This window comes from Thalassophryne amazonica, chromosome 15 (genome assembly GCF_902500255.1).
Source record: "Thalassophryne amazonica chromosome 15, fThaAma1.1, whole genome shotgun sequence".
NCBI classification, from domain to species: domain Eukaryota; kingdom Metazoa; phylum Chordata; class Actinopteri; order Batrachoidiformes; family Batrachoididae; genus Thalassophryne; species Thalassophryne amazonica.
The window spans coordinates 30985058-31004105 of record NC_047117.1 but is presented as its reverse complement, the minus strand read 5'-3'; the positions used below and the strand labels follow the sequence as shown (position 1 = coordinate 31004105).

Here is a 19048-nt window from a genome sequence, read left to right as displayed (position 1 = left end):
CATTTCGTAACCCTTTCGTCATCCATGGTCGAGCTTGGATTTTTTGTTTTCTGTAGTCTTGTTTAATTGGACAATTTTTATCATATAATGATGTAAATATTTGTAAAAAAGTTTCATATGCACTATCAACATCACTTTCACTGTATACCTTTTCCCAGTTTTGCTCCTGTAAATCCTTCTTTAGTGTGTTCATGTTTTCCTCTGTCCGCACTCGCCTGTATTTTATTTTCTCCTCTGGCTGATTCCGCCGATGGTTTCTATTATAAACGATGAAAACTGGTAGATGATCACTAATGTCATTGATTAATAATCCACTCACAGTGTTATTCTCAATATCATTGCTGAATATATTATCAATTAAGGTGGCACTATGGGATGTAATTCTGCTTGGCCTGGTGATTTTTGGATATAAACTCATACTGTACATTATACTGATAAATTCATCTGTTATTTTATGCTTATTTGGATTGAGCAGATCAATATTTAAGTCACCACAAATGAACACAGTTTTTTGATTAGTTTTTGAGAACATTTTTCCCATACAGTCAGTGAATGTTTCAATACTAGATCCTGGTGCTCTATATATACAGCTGACTAATACATTTTTGCTTTTTTCTTCACATATTTCAATAGTTATACATTCTAATAAGTTATCAATCACAGTTGTCATATTGTCTACTATTTTATAATCCATGTTCTTATCCACATACACAGCCACTCCTCCTCCACTCTTATTCTTTCTGTTTACACAATTAAATTCATATCCATCCAGTTCAAAATCCATTCCTTTATCTTCATTGATCCATGTTTCTGATATAGCAATTATGTTAAATATTTTTTTAAACTGACTTAAATATTCTTTAATGTTGTTAAAGTTTGCATATAGACTTCTGCTGTTGAAATGGATTATTGATAATTTGTTATCCGTTTTAATGATCCGATTAAACTGTTCATCTGTATAATAGCAACAACTGTCATTGATATTTGAGAAGAAATTATTGTCTGGGTCTATATCGTGCTCCAAGTCCAGTACATTGTGGTCTGTGTATTTAAATGTTCTCAGTTCTACTTTTCCATGATCAGCAATCCTTTGAGTTATATCCTTCTTGTCTCCAGATGTAGATGAATAGGTAGTAGATGAATAGGTTCCTCTGGTCTGTGTCATGGTGTTGTGATGTGTTTGTGTCCTCATACCTTATTGTTCATATTGTCCAGCTCCTCGATGTTCCTTATTGCCATGACTTTTGCTTGTTCTGGTGATCTGTTCAGTTTGATGAATATTTTACAGTTTGAAGTCCATGTGTGTGGATTTTTCCCTGTTTCTTTAAGAAGCGTGCTTTCCTGGCGATGTCGGCATTCCGTTTGGTGAGATGTTCATTGATGAATACGTTTGTCCCTTTCAGTTTTCTTCCTTGTTTTAACAGTGCTGTTTTGTGTTTTCTGTTGATGAATCTCATGATGACGGTTCGTTTATCACCGTCATTTCTCCGGGGCAGAGGGTGGCACGCTTCAATGTTATTTAAATCCATTTCTATACCTTTAGATAGGAGGAAATCAGCAACCTGTTTTTCCACAGAGCTGACCTCCTGTTCACTGGGCTCCCCTCCGCTCTCATCTGTTACCGCCCGTGCGTAGGACCGTGGTTTGATGTGAAGACCTGTGATGATGACGTCGTTGATTCTGGTGTACTGCTCCAATTCAGCCACTCTATTTTCCAGCTGCACCAGATGCCGGTCTTTCTCGGCATTCTGGAGCCGTAATGCCTTCACCTCCTCCACCAGATCCATGATTGATTTCTGTTGCTGCTTCACAACAGAAATCTCCTCTGATAAAAAGTCCAGAGATTTTTTAATATCGTCACCTTCCTCCGCTGTCAGAACCTTCTTAGGCCCCATGGTCGGTTTATGAGCAGCTTGTCGATCGCCGATGTTAACAGCCTGTGTTGTTTATCACCGGGATGGATCTGCACTGCGCTGGTGCCGCGCGGCCTCGGTGTTTCCGCGCTGATGTATCCGCGGTGGCTGCACGAGGCCTCGGGGAAGCGGCACTCGTGACGCGCGGCTCTAATGACGCAGCGCGCGGCCTCAGTGAATTCACCACGTTGGGCCTCGGACGTTGTTGCTGTCCAGTCGCGGGGCTAAGTTGCCGGTTGAGGTGGTATTCCCACTGTCCGGGTTGGCAAACACCGGCGTGGCAGATGGCAACTACAAACACCACCTCTGAAAACTCAGGTACAAACTTTTTGCAGCTCGCTCTGACGACACGCAGCTCTGACTGACTGTAAGAACTAAAGGAAGTGAAAGGCAGGAACAAAAATGAAAGTTAAAACATACCACGACACGACACCCTTTATCCCCAAGATATAAATTTTGCAGGGTAAATTAGCTTCTAGGCTTCCTTGGAGCAGTTGGGTCCCCTTGGACAGTTGTGAGTGGTTGTGTCTCCACTTGCATCACAATTTTAATTGCAGTGCCATATCTTATCCATTCCATAAGCACAGTGCCGCTGTTCCACGCATGCTCATCACGTGCTGTACGTAGGGCACCAAGTCCCTGGGAGGCACCAACAAATTAGTGGATAAAAGTGCAAAACATTCACACCTGTCTCCGTCCTCTCCTATGAATGAAACAGAGAAGCAACAGAGGGTTTTTTTGTTGTTGTTGTTGTTTTGGAATATGGACTCATTCTGTCAGTGTGATTTGGGGTAAACATTGTTTTCCAGTGCACCTGTTTAACTTTTAATCTTTACAAAGTGGTGATTTTTGCATCTCTTCTATCTTGGACTTCTTTCCCTCTCTCTCGCTCTCTCTCTCTCTCTTTCTCTCTCTCTTTGCACAAACTGAAGAGACTTCCGTATTTTTCCCTGCATTAAGGGAAACTGCTTAAACTTTCAACATTTAAAAAAAATAAGAAGGTCGGATTGCATTTTTCCTTCTTCAGACATTTTGGAGATGATGTCATTGCGCTGTGTTTTGGCTGGTATTATGTCGGGAGGGTGCACAGAGAACTGCAGCAGCTACGCAGTAACCAGCGGCTGAGGATCGCAGGGAAGTCCGGAAAATCAGGTGCAAAGTGCAGCTGTCAGACACTGTTAGTTTGTATCACCCACAGGAGCCAGCGTGGATGCGCAGTCATGACACATGCTGGTATGCTGCCTTGCATTGTGCTATGCCCTCAGAGCGCCTGTCTCCAGCTCGCAATTACCTCCATCAGCCAGAGCAGCGAGCTCACCTTCAACAGCGCTGCCCTGCCCCTGCCCCGCGGGGACTAAATCTGACTCCTGCTTCCTGTCTGCGCAAGGACAGACCAGCAACCCTGTTCTTTTCCTTATATGAATTAATTTTGGAGACTTTACACAATGGATTATACACAAGATTATGCATCTTTCCGTGCGGCCAGGTATCCCATTAGGGGTCAACAAGGTGGCGTGGAGTTGTTCGTCTCTTAAGCGTGGGTGCTTTCACCTGTTCCTCTCCCTGTCATGGACACACAGCAGACCTGGGACCCTGGGGCATATGCTTGACATCTCTGGCAGTGGGAATCTGGCACCTCCGAGTATATATCCCCCAAAAAATGGTAGTTTATGGTGTGGGTGTGTGCTCTTGATTGGTTGTGTTTGGTGGGCCTAATTTTGCAATGGGTACTTGGGCGCAGGGGACAGCCTGGGTTGGTTGGGTGGGTGGTGGGGATCAATCAATCAATCAATCAATTTTTTATATAGCGCCAAATCACAACAAACAGTTGCCCCAAGGCGCTTTATATTGTAAGGCAAGGCCATACAATAATTATGTAAAACCCCAACGGTCAAAACGACCCCCTGTGAGCAAGCACTTGGCTACAGTGGGAAGGAAAAACTCCCTTTTAACAGGAAGAAACCTCCAGCAGAACCAGGCTCAGGGAGGGGCAGTCTTCTGCTGGGACTGGTTGGGGCTGAGGGAGAGAACCAGGAAAAAGACATGCTGTGGAGGGGAGCAGAGATCGATCACTAATGATTAAATGCAGAGTGGTGCATACAGAGCAAAAAGAGAAAGAAACAGTGCATCATGGGAACCCCCCAGCAGTCTACGTCTATAGCAGCATAACTAAGGGATGGTTCAGGGTCACCTGATCCAGCCCTAACTATAAGCTTTAGCAAAAAGGAAAGTTTTAAGCCTAATCTTAAAAGTAGAGAGGGTGTCTGTCTCCCTGATCTGAATTGGGAGCTGGTTCCACAGGAGAGGAGCCTGAAAGCTGAAGGCTCTGCCTCCCATTCTACTCTTACAAACCCTAGGAACTACAAGTAAGCCTGCAGTCTGAGAGCGAAGCGCTCTATTGGGGTGATATGGTACTATGAGGTCCCTAAGATAAGATGGGACCTGATTATTCAAAACCTTATAAGTAAGAAGAAGAATTTTAAATTCTATTCTAGAATTAACAGGAAGCCAATGAAGAGAGGCCAATATGGGTGAGATATGCTCTCTCCTTCTAGTCCCCGTCAGTACTCTAGCTGCAGCATTTTGAATTAACTGAAGGCTTTTTAGGGAACTTTTAAGACAACCTGATAATAATGAATTACAATAGTCCAGCCTAGAGGAAATAAATGCATGAATTAGTTTTTCAGCATCACTCTGAGACAAGACCTTTCTGATTTTAGAGATATTGCGTAAATGCAAAAAAGCAGTCCTACATATTTGTTTAATATGCACTTTGAATGACATATCCTGATCAAAAATGACTCCAAGATTTCTCACAGTATTACTAGAGGTCAGGGTAATGCCATCCAGAGTAAGGATCTGGTTAGACACCATGTTTCTAAGATTTGTGGGGCCAAGTACAATAACTTCAGTTTATCTGAGTTTAAAAGCAGGAAATTAGAGGTCATCCATGTCTTTATGTCTGTAAGACAATCCTGCAGTTTAGCTAATTGGTGTGTGTCCTCTGGCTTCATGGATAGATAAAGCTGGGTATCATCTGCTTAACAATGAAAATTTAAGCAATACCGTCTAATAATACTACCTAAGGGAAGCATGTATAAAGTGAATAAAATTGGTCCTAGCACAGAACCTTGTGGAACGCCATAATTAACTTTAGTCTGTGAAGAAGATTCCCCATTTACATGAACAAATTGTAATCTATTAGACAAATATGATTCAAACCACCGCAGCGCAGTGCCTTTAATACCTATGGCATGCTCTAATCTCTGTAATAAAATTTTATGGTCAACAGTATCAAAAGCAGCACTGAGGTCTAACAGAACAAGCACAGAGATGAGTCCACTGTCCGAGGCCATAAGAAGATCATTTGTAACCTTCACTAATGCTGTTTCTGTACTATGATGAATTCTAAAACCTGACTGAAACTCTTCAAATAGACCATTCCTCTGCAGATGATCAGTTAGCTGTTTTACAACTACCCTTTCAAGAATTTTTGAGAGAAAAGGAAGGTTGGAGATTGGCCTATAATTAGCTAAGATAGCTGGGTCAAGTGATGGCTTTTTAAGTAATGGTTTAATTACTGCCACCTTAAAAGCCTGTGGTACATAGCCAACTAACAAAGATAGATTGATCATATTTAAGATCGAAGCATTAAATAATGGTAGGGCTTCCTTGAGCAGCCTGGTAGGAATGGGGTCTAATAAACATGTTGATGGTTTGGATGAAGTAACTAATGAAAATAACTCAGACAGAACAATTGGAGAGAAAGAGTCTAACCAAATACCGGCATCACTGAAAGCAGCCAAAGATAACGATACGTCTTTGGGATGGTTATGAGTAATTTTTTCTCTAATAGTTAAAATTTTGCTAGCAAAGAAAGTCATGAAGTCATTACTAGTTAAAGTTAATGGAATACTCAGCTCAATAGAGCTCTGACTCTTTGTCAGCCTGGCTACAGTGCTGAAAAGAAACCTGGGGTTGTTCTTATTTTCTTCAATTAGTGATGAGTAGAAAGATGTCCTAGCTTTATGGAGGGCTTTTTTATAGAGCAACAGACTCTTTTTCCAGGCTAAGTGAAGATCTTCTAAATTAGTGAGACGCCATTTCCTCTCCAACTTACGGGTTATCTGCTTTAAGCTGCGAGTTTGTGAGTTATACCACGGAGTCAGGCACTTCTGATTTAAAGCTCTCTTTTTCAGAGGAGCTACAGCATCCAAAGTTGTCTTCAATGAGGATGTAAAACTATTGAGGAGATACTCTATCTCACTTACAGAGTTTAGGTAGCTACTCTGCACTGTGTTGGTATATGGCATTAGAGAACATAAAGAAGGAATCATATCCTTAAACCTAGTTACAGCGCTTTCTGAAAGACTTCTAGTGTAATGAAACATATTCCCCACTGCTGGGTAGTCCATCAGAGTAAATGTAAATGTTATTAAGAAATGATCAGACAGAAGGGAGTTTTCAGGGAATACTGTTAAGTCTTCAATCTGTTAAGTCTTTAAAGTGGTGGGTGGACTCATTTACATTTTGAGCAAAGCCAATAGAGTCTAATAATAGATTAAATGCAGTGTTGAGGCTGTCATTCTCAGCATCTGTGTGGATGTTAAAATCGCCCACTATAATTATCTTATCTGAGCTAAGCACTAAGTCAGACAAAAGGTCTGAAAATTCACAGAGAAACTCACAGTAACGACCAGGTGGACGATAGATAACAACAAATAAAACTGGTTTTTGGAACTTCCAATTTGAATGGACCAGACTAAGAGTCAAGCTTTCAAATGAATTAAAGCTCTGTCTGGGTTTTTGATTAATTAATAAGATGGAATGGAAGATTGCTGCTAATCCTCCGCCCCGGCCCGTGCTACGAGCATTCTGACAGTTAGTGTGACTCGGGGGTGTTGACTCATTTAAACTAACATATTCATCCTGCTGTAACCAGGTTTCTGTAAGGCAGAATAAATCAATATGTTGATCAATTATTATATCATTTACCAACAGGGACTTAGAAGAGAGAGACCTAATGTTTAATAGACCACATTAACTGTTTTAGTCTGTGGTGCAGTTGAAGGTGCTATATTATTTTTCTTTTTGAATTTTTAAGCTTAATAGATTTTTGCTGATTATTCGTAGTCTGGGAGCAATATATATATATATATATATATATATATATATATATATATATATGTACACACACAAACATAAATATACACCTACACATACCTACTTACATACAAAATACTATATATTTACAAGCCGAAGCAAAAAACAAAAACACCCTAACCCTCATTACCCTTCCTCCTCCCTATACCTAGAAAAAAACATATTTTTGTACCGCTGTTTGAACTGGTTCATGCTTGGACATTGCTTGAGCCCCACTCCCAATCTGTTCCACATCCTCACCCCGCAGACAGAAATACAGAAACCTTTTAATGTTGTTCGTGCCCACTGATGCTATCAAAACTCTATTTAAGCATAAAAATTCAAAAAGAAAAAATAATATAGCACCTTCAACTGCACCACAGACTAAAACAGTTAATGTGGTCTATTAAACATTAGATCTCTCTCTTCGAAGTCCCTGTTAGTAAATGATATAATAATTGATCAACATATTGATTTATTCTGCCTTACAGAAACCTGGTTACAGCAGGATGAATATGTTAGTTTAAATGAGTCAACACCCCCGAGTCACACTAACTGCCAGAACGCTCGTAGCACGGGCCGAGGCGGAGGATTGGCAGCAATCTTCCACTCCAGCTTACTGATTAATCAAAACCCAGACAGAGCTTTAACTCATTTGAAAGCTTGTGTCTTAGTCTTGTCCATCCAAATTGGAAGTCCCAAAAACCAGTTTTGTTTGTTGTTATCTATCGTCAACCTGGTCATTACTGTGAGTTTCTCTGTGAATTTTCTGACCTTTTGTCTGATTTAGTGCTTAGCTCAGATAAGATAATTATAGTGGGCGATTTTAACATCCACACAGATGCTGAGAATGACAGCCTCAACACTGCATTTAATCTATTGTTAGACTCGATTGGCTTTGCTCAAATGTAAATGAGTCCACCCACCACTTTAATCATACCTTAGATCTTGTTCTGATTTATGGTATGGAAATTGAAGACTTAACAGTATTCCCTGAAAACCCCCTTCTGTCTGATCATTTCTTAATAACATTTATATTTACTCTGATGGACTACCCAGCAGTGGGAAATAAGTTTCATTACAGTAGAAGTCTTTCAGAAAGCGCTGTAACTAGGTTTAAAGATATGATTCATTCTTTATGTTCTCCAATGCCATATACCAACACAGGGCAGAGTAGCTACCTAAACTCTGTGAGTGAGATAGATCATCTCGTCAATAGTTTTATATCCTCATTGAGGACAACTTTGGATGCTGTAGCTCCTCTGAAAAAGAGAGCCTTAAATCAGAAGTGCCTGACTCTGTGGTATAACTCACAAACTCGCAGCTTAAAGCAGATGGCCCGTAAGTTGGAGAGGAAATGGCGTCTCACTAATTTAGAAGATCTTCACTTAGCCTGGAAAAAGAGTCTGTTGCTCTATAAAAAAGCCCTCCGTAAAGCTAGGACATCTTACTACTCATCACTAATTGAAGAAAATAAGAACAACCCCAGGTTTCTTTTCAGCACTGTAGCCAGGCTGACAAAGAGTCAGAGCTCTATTGAGCCGAGTATTCCTTTAACTTTAACTAGTAATGACTTCATGACTTTCTTACTCAAATTACTCATAACCATCCCAAAGACATATTGTTCTCTTTGGCTGCTTTCAGTGATGCTGGTATTTGGTTAGACTCTTTCTCTCCGATTGTTCTGTCTGAGTTATTTTCATTAGTTACTTCCTCCAAATCATCAACATGTCTATTAGACCCCATTCCTACCAGGCTGCTCAAGGAAGCCCTACCATTAATTAATGCTTCGATCTTAAATATGATTAATCTGTCTGTGTTAGTTGGCTATGTACCACAGGCTTTTACGGTGGCAGTAATTAAACCTTTACTTAAAAAGCCATCACTTGACCCAGCTATCTTAGCTAATTATAGGCCAATCTCCAACCTTCCTTTTCTCTCAAATATTCTTGAAAGGGTAGTTGTAAAACAGCTAACTGATCATCTGCAGAGGAATGGTCTATTTGAAGAGTTTCAGTCAGGGTTTAGAATTCATCATAGTACAGAAACAGCATTAGTGAAGGTTACAAATGATCTTCTTATGGCCTCAGACAGTGGACTCATCTCTGTGCTTGTTCTGTTAGACCTCAGTGCTGCTTTTGATACTGTTGACCATAAATTTTATTACAGAGATTAGAGCATGCCATAGGTATTAAAGGCACTGCGCTGCGGTGGTTGAATCATATTTATCTAATAGATTACAATTTGTTCATGTAAATGGGGAATCTTCTTCACAGACTAAGGTTAATTATGGAGTTCCACAAGGTTCTGTGCTAGGACCAATTTTATTCACTTATACATCGTTCCCTTAGGCAGTATTATTAGACAGCATTGCTTAAATTTTCATTGTTACACAGATGATACCCAGCTTTATCTATCCATGAAGCCAGAGGACACACACCAATTAGCTAAACTGCAGGATTGTCTTACAGACATAAAGACATGGATGACCTCTAATTTCCTGCTTTTAAACTCAGATAAAACTGAAGTTATTGTACTTGGCCCCACAAATCTTAGAAACATGGTGTCTAACCAGATCCTTACTCTGGATGGCATTACCCTGACCTCTAGTAATACTGTGAGAAATCTTGAGTCATTTTTGATCAGGATATGTCATTCAATGCACATATTAAACAAATATGTAGGACTGCTTTTTTGCATTTGCACAATATCTCTAAATTAGAAAGGTCTTGTCTCAGAGTGATGCTGAAAAACTAATTCATGCATTTATTTCCTCTAGGCTGGACTATTGTAATTCATTATTATCAGGTTGTCCTAAAAGTTCTGTTATATGGCTGGGGGGGCCTGGCTGCCGGTTTGTTTCTGTTTTTTGGTTTTCCTCCCAGGTGGCTTGCGTTTGGGACTGAGTGGCTGTGTTGCTGAGGCTGTCAGGACCTCACCCTGATCACCTGCGACTCGTCAGGACTCACAGCTGTGGTGCATCTGGATGGATTGGAACATGTTGGCATTTAAGACTGGAGTGCACAGTGTGTATTTGCCAGAGACTCGACCTTGTGACCAGACGGGTGAGATCGTCGTCTCGGGAGCCATCTCATCAACAGCGGATGTTGAGAACGTCCAGGTTTGATGCACAGTCTGTGAAAGAGGAGGGGGTGAGGTCTCACGCTCGTCAGCACACTTCCTGAGGTACGTTAGATTTTGTGACTAACAGTTATACAGTCAGTAAATGTGGTGTCCCTCACACCTTATTGTATTGAGCTGTTTGTTAGTCATGTATCAGCTTCCACTGCAGTGGAGTTTTGTGAACTGGATGTTCCATGCCTGCAGGTTGGGAAGCTGATCAGTAATCAAGCCAGGAAGTGTTTGCTGTTTGTACACCTTTTAAGTGTTCTGTGTGTAGAGTGTGGACTCACATAATGGTTCCTTCTTTCACAGACTCGGTTGTTGCGGCCACCTGGGGGGTGTCGGCGGGGTCCTTGGGTCCGAAACAGCTTCTGGCTCCGGACCGTTAGCGCTGCTGGGAGCGCACCACGCCAGGCCGCACCTTTTTGTTATATTATCACTGTTATGTATTAAATTCAGTTAGCCTTTGAACCGTGCTCTGCTTATTTCATACTGGGTCCTTCAAACGCTGGTCGGTTCTCCGAGCTGCGTCCGACACATAACAAGTTCCCTGAAAAGCCTTCAGTTAATTCAAAATGCTGCAGCTAGAGTACTGACAGGGACTAGAAGGAGAGAGCATATCTCACCCATATTGACCTCTCTTCATTGGCTTCCTGTTAATTCTAGAATAGAATTTAAAATTCTTCTTCTTACTTATAAGGTTTTGAATAATCAGGTCCCATCTTATCTTAGGGACCTCATAGTACCATATCACCCCAATAGAGTGCTTCGCTCTCAGACTGCAGGCTTACTTGTAGTTCCTAGGGTTTGTAAGAGTAGAATGGGAGGCAGAGCCTTCAGCTTTCAGGCTCCTCTCCTGTGGAACCAGCTCCCAATTCGGATCAGGGAGACAGACACCCTCTCTACTTTTAAGATTAGGCTTAAAACTTTCCTTTTTGCTAAAGCTTACAGTTAGGGCTGGATCAGGTGACCCTGAACCATCCCTTAGTTATGCTGCTATAGACTTAGACTGCTGGGGGGTTCCCATGATGCACTGAGTGTTTCTTTCTGTTTTTGCTCTGTATGCACCACGCTGCATTTAATCATTAGTGATTGATCTCTGCTCCCTTCCACAGCATGTCTTTTTCCTGATTCTCTCCCCTCAGCCCCAACCAGTCCCAGCAGAAGACTGCCCCTCCCTGAGCCTGGTTCTGCTGGAGGTTTCTTCCTGTTAAAAGGGAGTTTTTCCTTCTCACTGTCACCAAGTGCTTGCTCACAGGGGGTCGTTTTGACCGTTGGGGTTTTTCCGTAATTATTGTATGGCTTTGCCTTACAATATAAAGCGCCTTGGGGCAACTGTTTGTTGTGATTTGGCGCTATATAAATAAAATTGATTTGATTTGATTGGATTTGATTTGATGCTTTAAATTAAATTTCCCCCTCAGATTGCAATCCCCTGATCTGTTAAAAAAAACATATTTTTAATATTTGCTGGAAGTAAATTGTTTATTGCTTTATACACGATTTGTACTGTTTGAAAATGAAACAAGTCTGTGAATTTTAAGATTTTGGATTGTAAAAACAGTGGATTTGTATGATATCTATAGCCAGTATTATGAATAATTCTTATAGCTCTTTTCTGCATTACTGATAGTGATTGTGTTGTACCTTTATAAGTATTACCCCATACCTCTGCACAGTACTGTAAATATGGTAAAACCAGTGAGCAGTAAAGAATGCGGAGTGAGTTGTGGTCCAGAATATGTTTCGCTTTGTTTAGAACTGAAATGCTTCTTGACAGTTTACTTTGTATATGTTTTATATGAGTCTTCCAGTTTATCTTATCATCTATTATCACCCCCAGAAACTTATTTTCATGTACCCTTTCAATATCTACCCCCTCGACTTGTAACTGAACCTGTATGTCTGTACTACAATAGCCAAATAACATGTATTTGTTTTACTTAAGTTTAGTGATAATTTGTTTCTGTCAAACCATATTTTCAATTTTCCCATTTCTATACTGATCCTCCTCAGTAACTCCTGCAAATTCCCCCCTGAACAAAAAATGCTTGTGTCATCTGCAAATAATACTAATTTTAATATTTTGGAAACAGTGACAATATCATTTATATAAATTAGAAACAGTTTTGGACCCAATACTGACCCCTGTGGGACGCCACAAGCATTGTCCAAGCATGATGATGTATATTCCCCCAACTTCACAAACTGTTTTCTGTTACTTAAGTAGCTTCTCACCCAGTGCACCACCAACCACCTAATCCCATACTGTTCAAGTTTATTGATTAATATGTCATGATTGATTGTATCAAAAGCCTTTTTAAGGTCTATAAATATTCCAACTGAAAGTAATTTGTGGTCTATGGCATTTGTAATCTCCTCAACTGATTCTATTAATGCAAGTGATGTTGAACTATGTGCTCTGAATCCATATTGACTATCAGTAAGTAATTTATGTTTATTTATGAATTTGTCTAATCTATTATTGAATAACTTTCTAATAATTTGGAAAATTGTGGAAGCAAAGAAACAGGTCTATAATTTGTGAAGTGGTGTCTATCCCCAGTCTTATACAGTGGCACAACCTTAGCTATTTTCATTTGATTGGGAAATTTACCGGTTTGAAATGATAAGATACAGATGTATGTTAATGGTTCTACAATCCATTCAATGACCTGTTTTACCACCACCATATCAATTTCATTTAAATTGGTAGATGTTTTATATTTACAATTATTCACAATGTCTATAATTTCTTTTCCATCCAAAGCTGTGAGGAACATTGAACAGGGATTTCTTTCTATGAGATTATTATCTCAATCCTCGGGTTGGGAATCTGGAATTTTTTCTGCCAAGCTTGGTCCAATATTTACAAAAAAATTATTAAAACCGTTGACTACCTCATCCTTATTTTCCTTCTTGACATTATTATCAATGAAATACTGAGGGTAACTCTGTTTTTTATTACCATTTTTGCTATAATGCTATTTAATATATCCCATATTCCTTTAATATTGTTTTTGTTATTATATAATATGTTACTATAATATTCCTTCCTACATACCCGTATAATATTAGATAATCTATTTTTGTATTTCTTATATCTATTTTCTGCCTCTTTAGTCTTTAGTTTTATGAATTCTCTATACAGTGTATTTTTCTTATTACATGCATTTCGTAACCCTTTCGTCATCCATGGTCGATCTTGGATTTTTTGTTTTCTGTAGTCTTGTTTAATTGGACAATTTTTATCATATAATGATGTAAATATTTGTAAAAAAGTTTCATATGCACTATCAACATCACTTTTACTGTACGAGGTCTGTCAATAAAGTATAGGTCCTTTTTATTTTTTTCAAAAACTATATGGATTTCATTCATATGTTTTTACGTCAGACATGCTTGAACCCTCGTGCGCATGCGTGAGTTTTTCCACGCCTGTCGGTGACGTCATTCGCCTGTGAGCACTCCTTGTGGGAGGAGTCGTCCAGCCCCTCGTCAGAATTCCTTTGTCTGAGAAGTTGCTGAGAGACTGGCGCTTTGTTTGATCAAAATTTTTTCTAAACCTGTGAGACACATCGAAGTGGACACGGTTCGAAAAATTAAGCTGGTTTTCAGTGAAAATTTTAACGGCTGATGAGAGATTTTGAGGTGATACTGTCGCTTTAAGGACTTCCCACGATGCGAGACGTCGCGCAGCGGTCTCAGGCGCCGTCGTCAGCCTGTTTAAAGCTGAAAACCTCCACATTTCAGGCTTTATTGATCCAGGACGTCGTGAGAGAACAGAGAAGTTTCAGAAGAAGTCGGTTTCAGCATTTTATCCGAATATTCCACTGTTAAAGGAGATTTTTTTTTTAATGAAAGACGTGCGGACGGATTGCAGCGTCGGCTCGCAGCCGCCGCGACGCTCCACCACAGGAAAAACACCTCCGTTGGAAGCCTTAAGGACAAGTTGGAACATGTCCAGCTGTTAAACAATTTCTCATATACTCACTCCACTGAAAGCCATCAAAAGCCGCCTGGATTTTACAAATGGTTATCAACACGGAGGTGTTTTTCCTGTGCCGCCGCACCGCGCCAGCTGCGTCCCGACGCGTGGACCCGTCCACACGTCTTTCATTAAAAAAATCTCCTTTAACAGTGGAATATCCGGATAAAATGCTGAAACCGACTTCTTCTGAAACTTCTCTGTTCTCTCACGATGTCCTGGATCAATAGAGCCTGAAATGTGGAGGTTTTCAGCTTGAAACAGGCTGACGACGCCGCCTGAGAGCGTTGCACGATGTCTCGCACTGTGGGAAGTCCTTAAAGCGACAGTATCACCTCAAAATCTCTCATCAGCCGTTAAAATTTTCACTGAAAACCAGCTTAATTTTTCGAACCGTGTCCACTTCGATGTGTCTCACAGGTTTAGAAAAAATTTTGATCAAACAAAGCGCCAGTCTCTCAGCAACTTCTCAGACAAAGGAATTCCGACGAGGGGCTGGACGACTCCTCCCTCAAGGAGTTCTCACAGGCGAATGACGTCACCGACAGGCGTAGAAAGACTCACGCATGCGCACGAGGGTTCAAGCATGTCTGACGTAAAAACATATGAATGAAATCCATATAGTTTTTGAAAAAAATAAAAAGGACCTATACTTTATTGACAGCCCTCGTATACCTTTTCCCAGTTTTGCTCCTGTAAATCCTTCTTTAGTGTGTTCATGTTTTCCTCTGTCCGCACTCGCCTGTATTTTATTTTCTCCTCTGGCTGATTCCGCCGATGGTTTCTATTATAAACGATGAAAACTGGTAGATGATCACTAATGTCATTGATTAATAATCCACTCACAGTATTATTCTCAATATCATTGCTGAATATATTATCAATTAAGGTAACACTATGGGATGTAATTCTGCTTGGCCTGGTGATTTTTGGATATAAACTCTTACTGTACATTATATTGATAAATTCATCTGTTATTTTATGCTTATTTGGATTGAGCAGATCAATATTTAAGTCACCACAAATGAACACAGTTTTTTGATTAGTTTTTGAGAATGTTTTTTCCATACAGTCAGTGAATGTTTCAATACTAGATTACACATACATTACAATACATTATTACAACTACTGTTAAAATCTTCTTGAAACCTTCTCCTTTTAGTAACCTTTGAGGCACAAGTCTGTGGACTCTTTATAAGTTGGGTCCTTTTCTCCTACACCTGCTGCTAACACCAGGCAACATATACGCTTCATTCATCAATATCGTCATTATCCATACAATCTCATAACAACATACTCCAGTCCATCTGAGTGAACTGGGATCTTCCTCGTCAGCACAGATGGAGTCGGCTCTTTTGATGATTGATCCCAGTGCACGGACTTGAGAGTCATGACTCACAGGTTTACTTAGTGGATCAAGAGCATTTCATCTCAGTATGAATTAGAGCAGACTCAAATCAACACATATTACTCCCTGCGTTTTGAATCAGGAGTCAAGTAACTCAGATTTAAATGAGACGTGGAGGATCATAGAATCACTCACCGGGACTGGGTGAGCATTTTATTCACACAGTGCACCGTTTAACTCAACTACAGATTTACCTCTTTCCTTGCCAACACACGGGCAAAACTAAGTGTGTAACATACACAATGAAGGTCTATTGAAAGGAACATTTAAACCTAATAAGAGGAAGCACTCAAAGAAATAATACAAAACTTAATATTGCTGCTGCACTGCTTCACGTCAGGGAGCTTTGGTGGCCCCTTTGACAGAGTAGCACTAATCTGTGCTTTCCTTCCTTTCACTTATGACAGCTTTCTCAGTATCACAGTGAGGAGTATCTGGTGCAATCCAGTGTAAAGGGAAGAAATGAAATGTCCCTCTGAATAGTTGATATCATGTTCAGACTACAACATACCTATGCCAAATGAACCACCGGCAAGCACCTGGCTTTGTGACATTATTTTCTAATATACTAACGTACCCTGTGACCAACTAATTTTTGTGTTTACTGTCAAGATAGTATCCTATGATAGAGCTGATTTAACACTGAGGTTTTTTTAAATACTATTTGGGGTGGGACTATTTGTGGTTCTCTATTTTACTCTATTAAATGTAATCTGTGGGTCTTTTTTTTTTACACGACCATTTCAAGATTCATTAAGATGATCTTAGTCCCATTGTAAATCAATGGGAATAAAATGACCTGAAATGGGAACTAGAATTTTTCAACATGTACCATATTTTTAGATGTTTAACTTTTAACAAGAAAAGACAAGACAAGAAAAACAAACAAACAAAATAAAAATGAAAATAAAAGAAAAGGCGGAGCCCAGAGGTCCAGTATGGCATCCAGAGTGGCATGGCAACTGCCACATAACCCTCTGGGGCAAGACCGCTTCTTGTTGCCACTGCATAACTGAAAATGTCATTAGATTACAGAATATCTATTTTCTCACAATTAAAAAAGGATTTTGTTGTTGTTTTTGCAGGGACACAAAGAAGAAAAAGGTGAAATCAAGATGTTACAAATTATTAATGTAACAGGTGATGCAACAGCTTTCCACTGAAATACCAGTCTTTTTCATTTCTGTTTTAAAATGACAATTTTTTGTTTTTTCAAGTTTGATCTAAATGTGATTTTCATGTACAGTCAGTCACAAATTTGTTGATTTCTCAACATAGCAAATGCTGAGGAATGATTTGTTTTCAGAACAATACTACATGGTTTATTTTAACATGTTCTTCGAACATCTTAGAATCTTAGAGCATCTCAGAATTGTTTTTTGAAAGTTCCACAAAAAAATAAAAGAACATTCAGAGAATTTTTTAAAAATGACTGTCAACTTGTGTGAGTTGAGTAATAAATGAACTTCAAATGGAAAATGTGGCTATTTCTTTTCAACATTGATACTTACGTATGTTTTGATATGGAAGTTATTGCAAAATGTTTTTGTCACATCCATCATGTACGTGGTCTGTGTTGTCATCAAAAGTTTACGGTTCATCTGGAAAGTATTCACAGCGGTTCCCTTTTTCCACATTTTATGTTACATTTTATTCCAAAATTGAGTAAATTCAGTTTTTCCCTCAAAATTCTACTTACAACACCCCATAATGACATCATGAAAAAATGTTTTGGAAATTTTTGCAAATTTATTAAAAATTACAAATTAAGAAATCGCATGCACATAAGTGTTCACACCCTTTGCTCAGTTACTTTGTTTAGCAGCAATTACAGCCTCACGACGTCTTGAATATGATCCCTCAAGCTTGGTGCACCTATTTTTGGGCAGTTTTGTCCATTCCTCTTTGCAGTGCCTCTCAAGCTCTATCAGGTTGGAAGGGGAGCGGTGGTGCACAGCAATTTTCAGATCTCTCCAGAGATGTTCAATCAGATTCAGGTCTGGGCTCTGGCTGGGCCACTCAAGGACATTCACAGAGTTGTCCTGAAGCCACTCCTTTGATATCTTGGCTGTGTGCTTAGGGTCATTGTCCTGCTGAAAGATGAACCAGCGCCCCAGTCTGAGGTCAAGAGCACCTTAAAGCAGGTTGTCATCCAGGATGTATCTGTACATTGCTACATTCATCTTTCCCTCAATCCTGACTAGGTCTCCCACTTCTTGCTGCTGAAAAACATAAATAATAATCATACATTTTATTTGTAATACACTTCACATTAAATAAATGATCTCAAAGTGCTACAATGCATAAAGACATAAACAAAAGAAAACTGTTGGGAAAGTGTAAGTACACGGACCCACAACAGGGGGCGCAAATGAACAGACAATGGAATAGGTCAAATAACAACACTTTACTGTTTCGAACGTGCACAACAAACACAACAGATCACACAATAGATCAAAGGTCAAATTACAAGGTGTCGTGTGGGCAGGCTCGAGGATAGGAGACGCCTGTCCAAAGCAGAACCAGAACCACACGATTTCCTCCGCCACCAGACCCCGGGAATACTGGAGCCGCCAAGTCCCGAACTCCCAGGTGGCCACTGCCTCCGCGTGTCGGACCTGGTACTGCTGGCGAGGAACAAAAACACAGTTAAACGTGGGTGCGTCTGCACCCAGCAATCTGCACGGCAGGGAAGCTACCTCCACCTCTCGTTGGAGAAAAGTCTGTTATCACTCACAAAATCACAAAAAAAGGCTTTCTATCAAGCAGTCAGGCTGAGGATATTACCTTTCAGGTAGAACGATATCTCGGCAATGAGGTGGAGATGCCGTCTTGCTGATATACCACTGTAGATCTGATGATTGATGACAGCTGTCGTCGGTGATAAGCGACAGCTGTCACCCCGGCTGCTCCTGTGAGGCGGCAGCGCCCTCTGGTGCCTGGAGCCCGCACTCCAGGCAGGGCGCCCTCTGGTGGTGGTGGGCCAGCAGTACCTCCTCTTCAGCGGCCCACACAACAGGACCCCCCCCCCTCAACGGGCGCCTCCTGGCGCCCGACCGGGCTTGTCCGGGTGGCGGCGGTAGAAGTCGGCCAGGAGGGCCGGGTCCAGGATGAAGCTCTTCTCACCCAGGAGCGTTCTTCGGGGCCGTACCCTCCCAGTCCACCAAATACTGGAAGCCCCGGCCCATCCGTCGGACATCCAAAAGCCGGCGCACTGTCCAAGCCGGCTCGCCATCGATGATCCGGGCAGGAGGTGGTGTCGGACCCGGAGTGCAGAGGGGTGAGGTGTGATGCGGTTTAATCCTGGACACGTGGAACACGGGATGGATCCGCAGTGAGGCCAGAAGCTGAAGCCTCACTGCGGCGGGACTGATGACCTTGAGAATTCTAAATGGATCTATGTACCGTTCTTGTAATTTTGGGGAGGCCACTTGCAGTGGAATGTCCTAGGTTGACAACCACACTTCCTGCCCA

At 40.7% G+C, this 19048-nt stretch overlaps 1 protein-coding gene across 1 annotated transcript in view; it reads left to right on the top strand.

The window, feature by feature from the left end:
• LOC117526115 (solute carrier family 22 member 7-like) overlaps positions 1–16853 on the top strand; it is a 36700-nt gene extending 19847 nt beyond the window's left edge. The window contains exon 10 of the mRNA XM_034188138.1: positions 16660–16853. Coding sequence (XP_034044029.1) covers positions 16660–16711 — 52 coding nt within the window. The 3' untranslated portion in view covers positions 16712–16853. The remainder of the gene's footprint in view (positions 1–16659) is intronic.
• The last annotated feature ends 2195 nt before the right edge of the window (positions 16854–19048 follow it).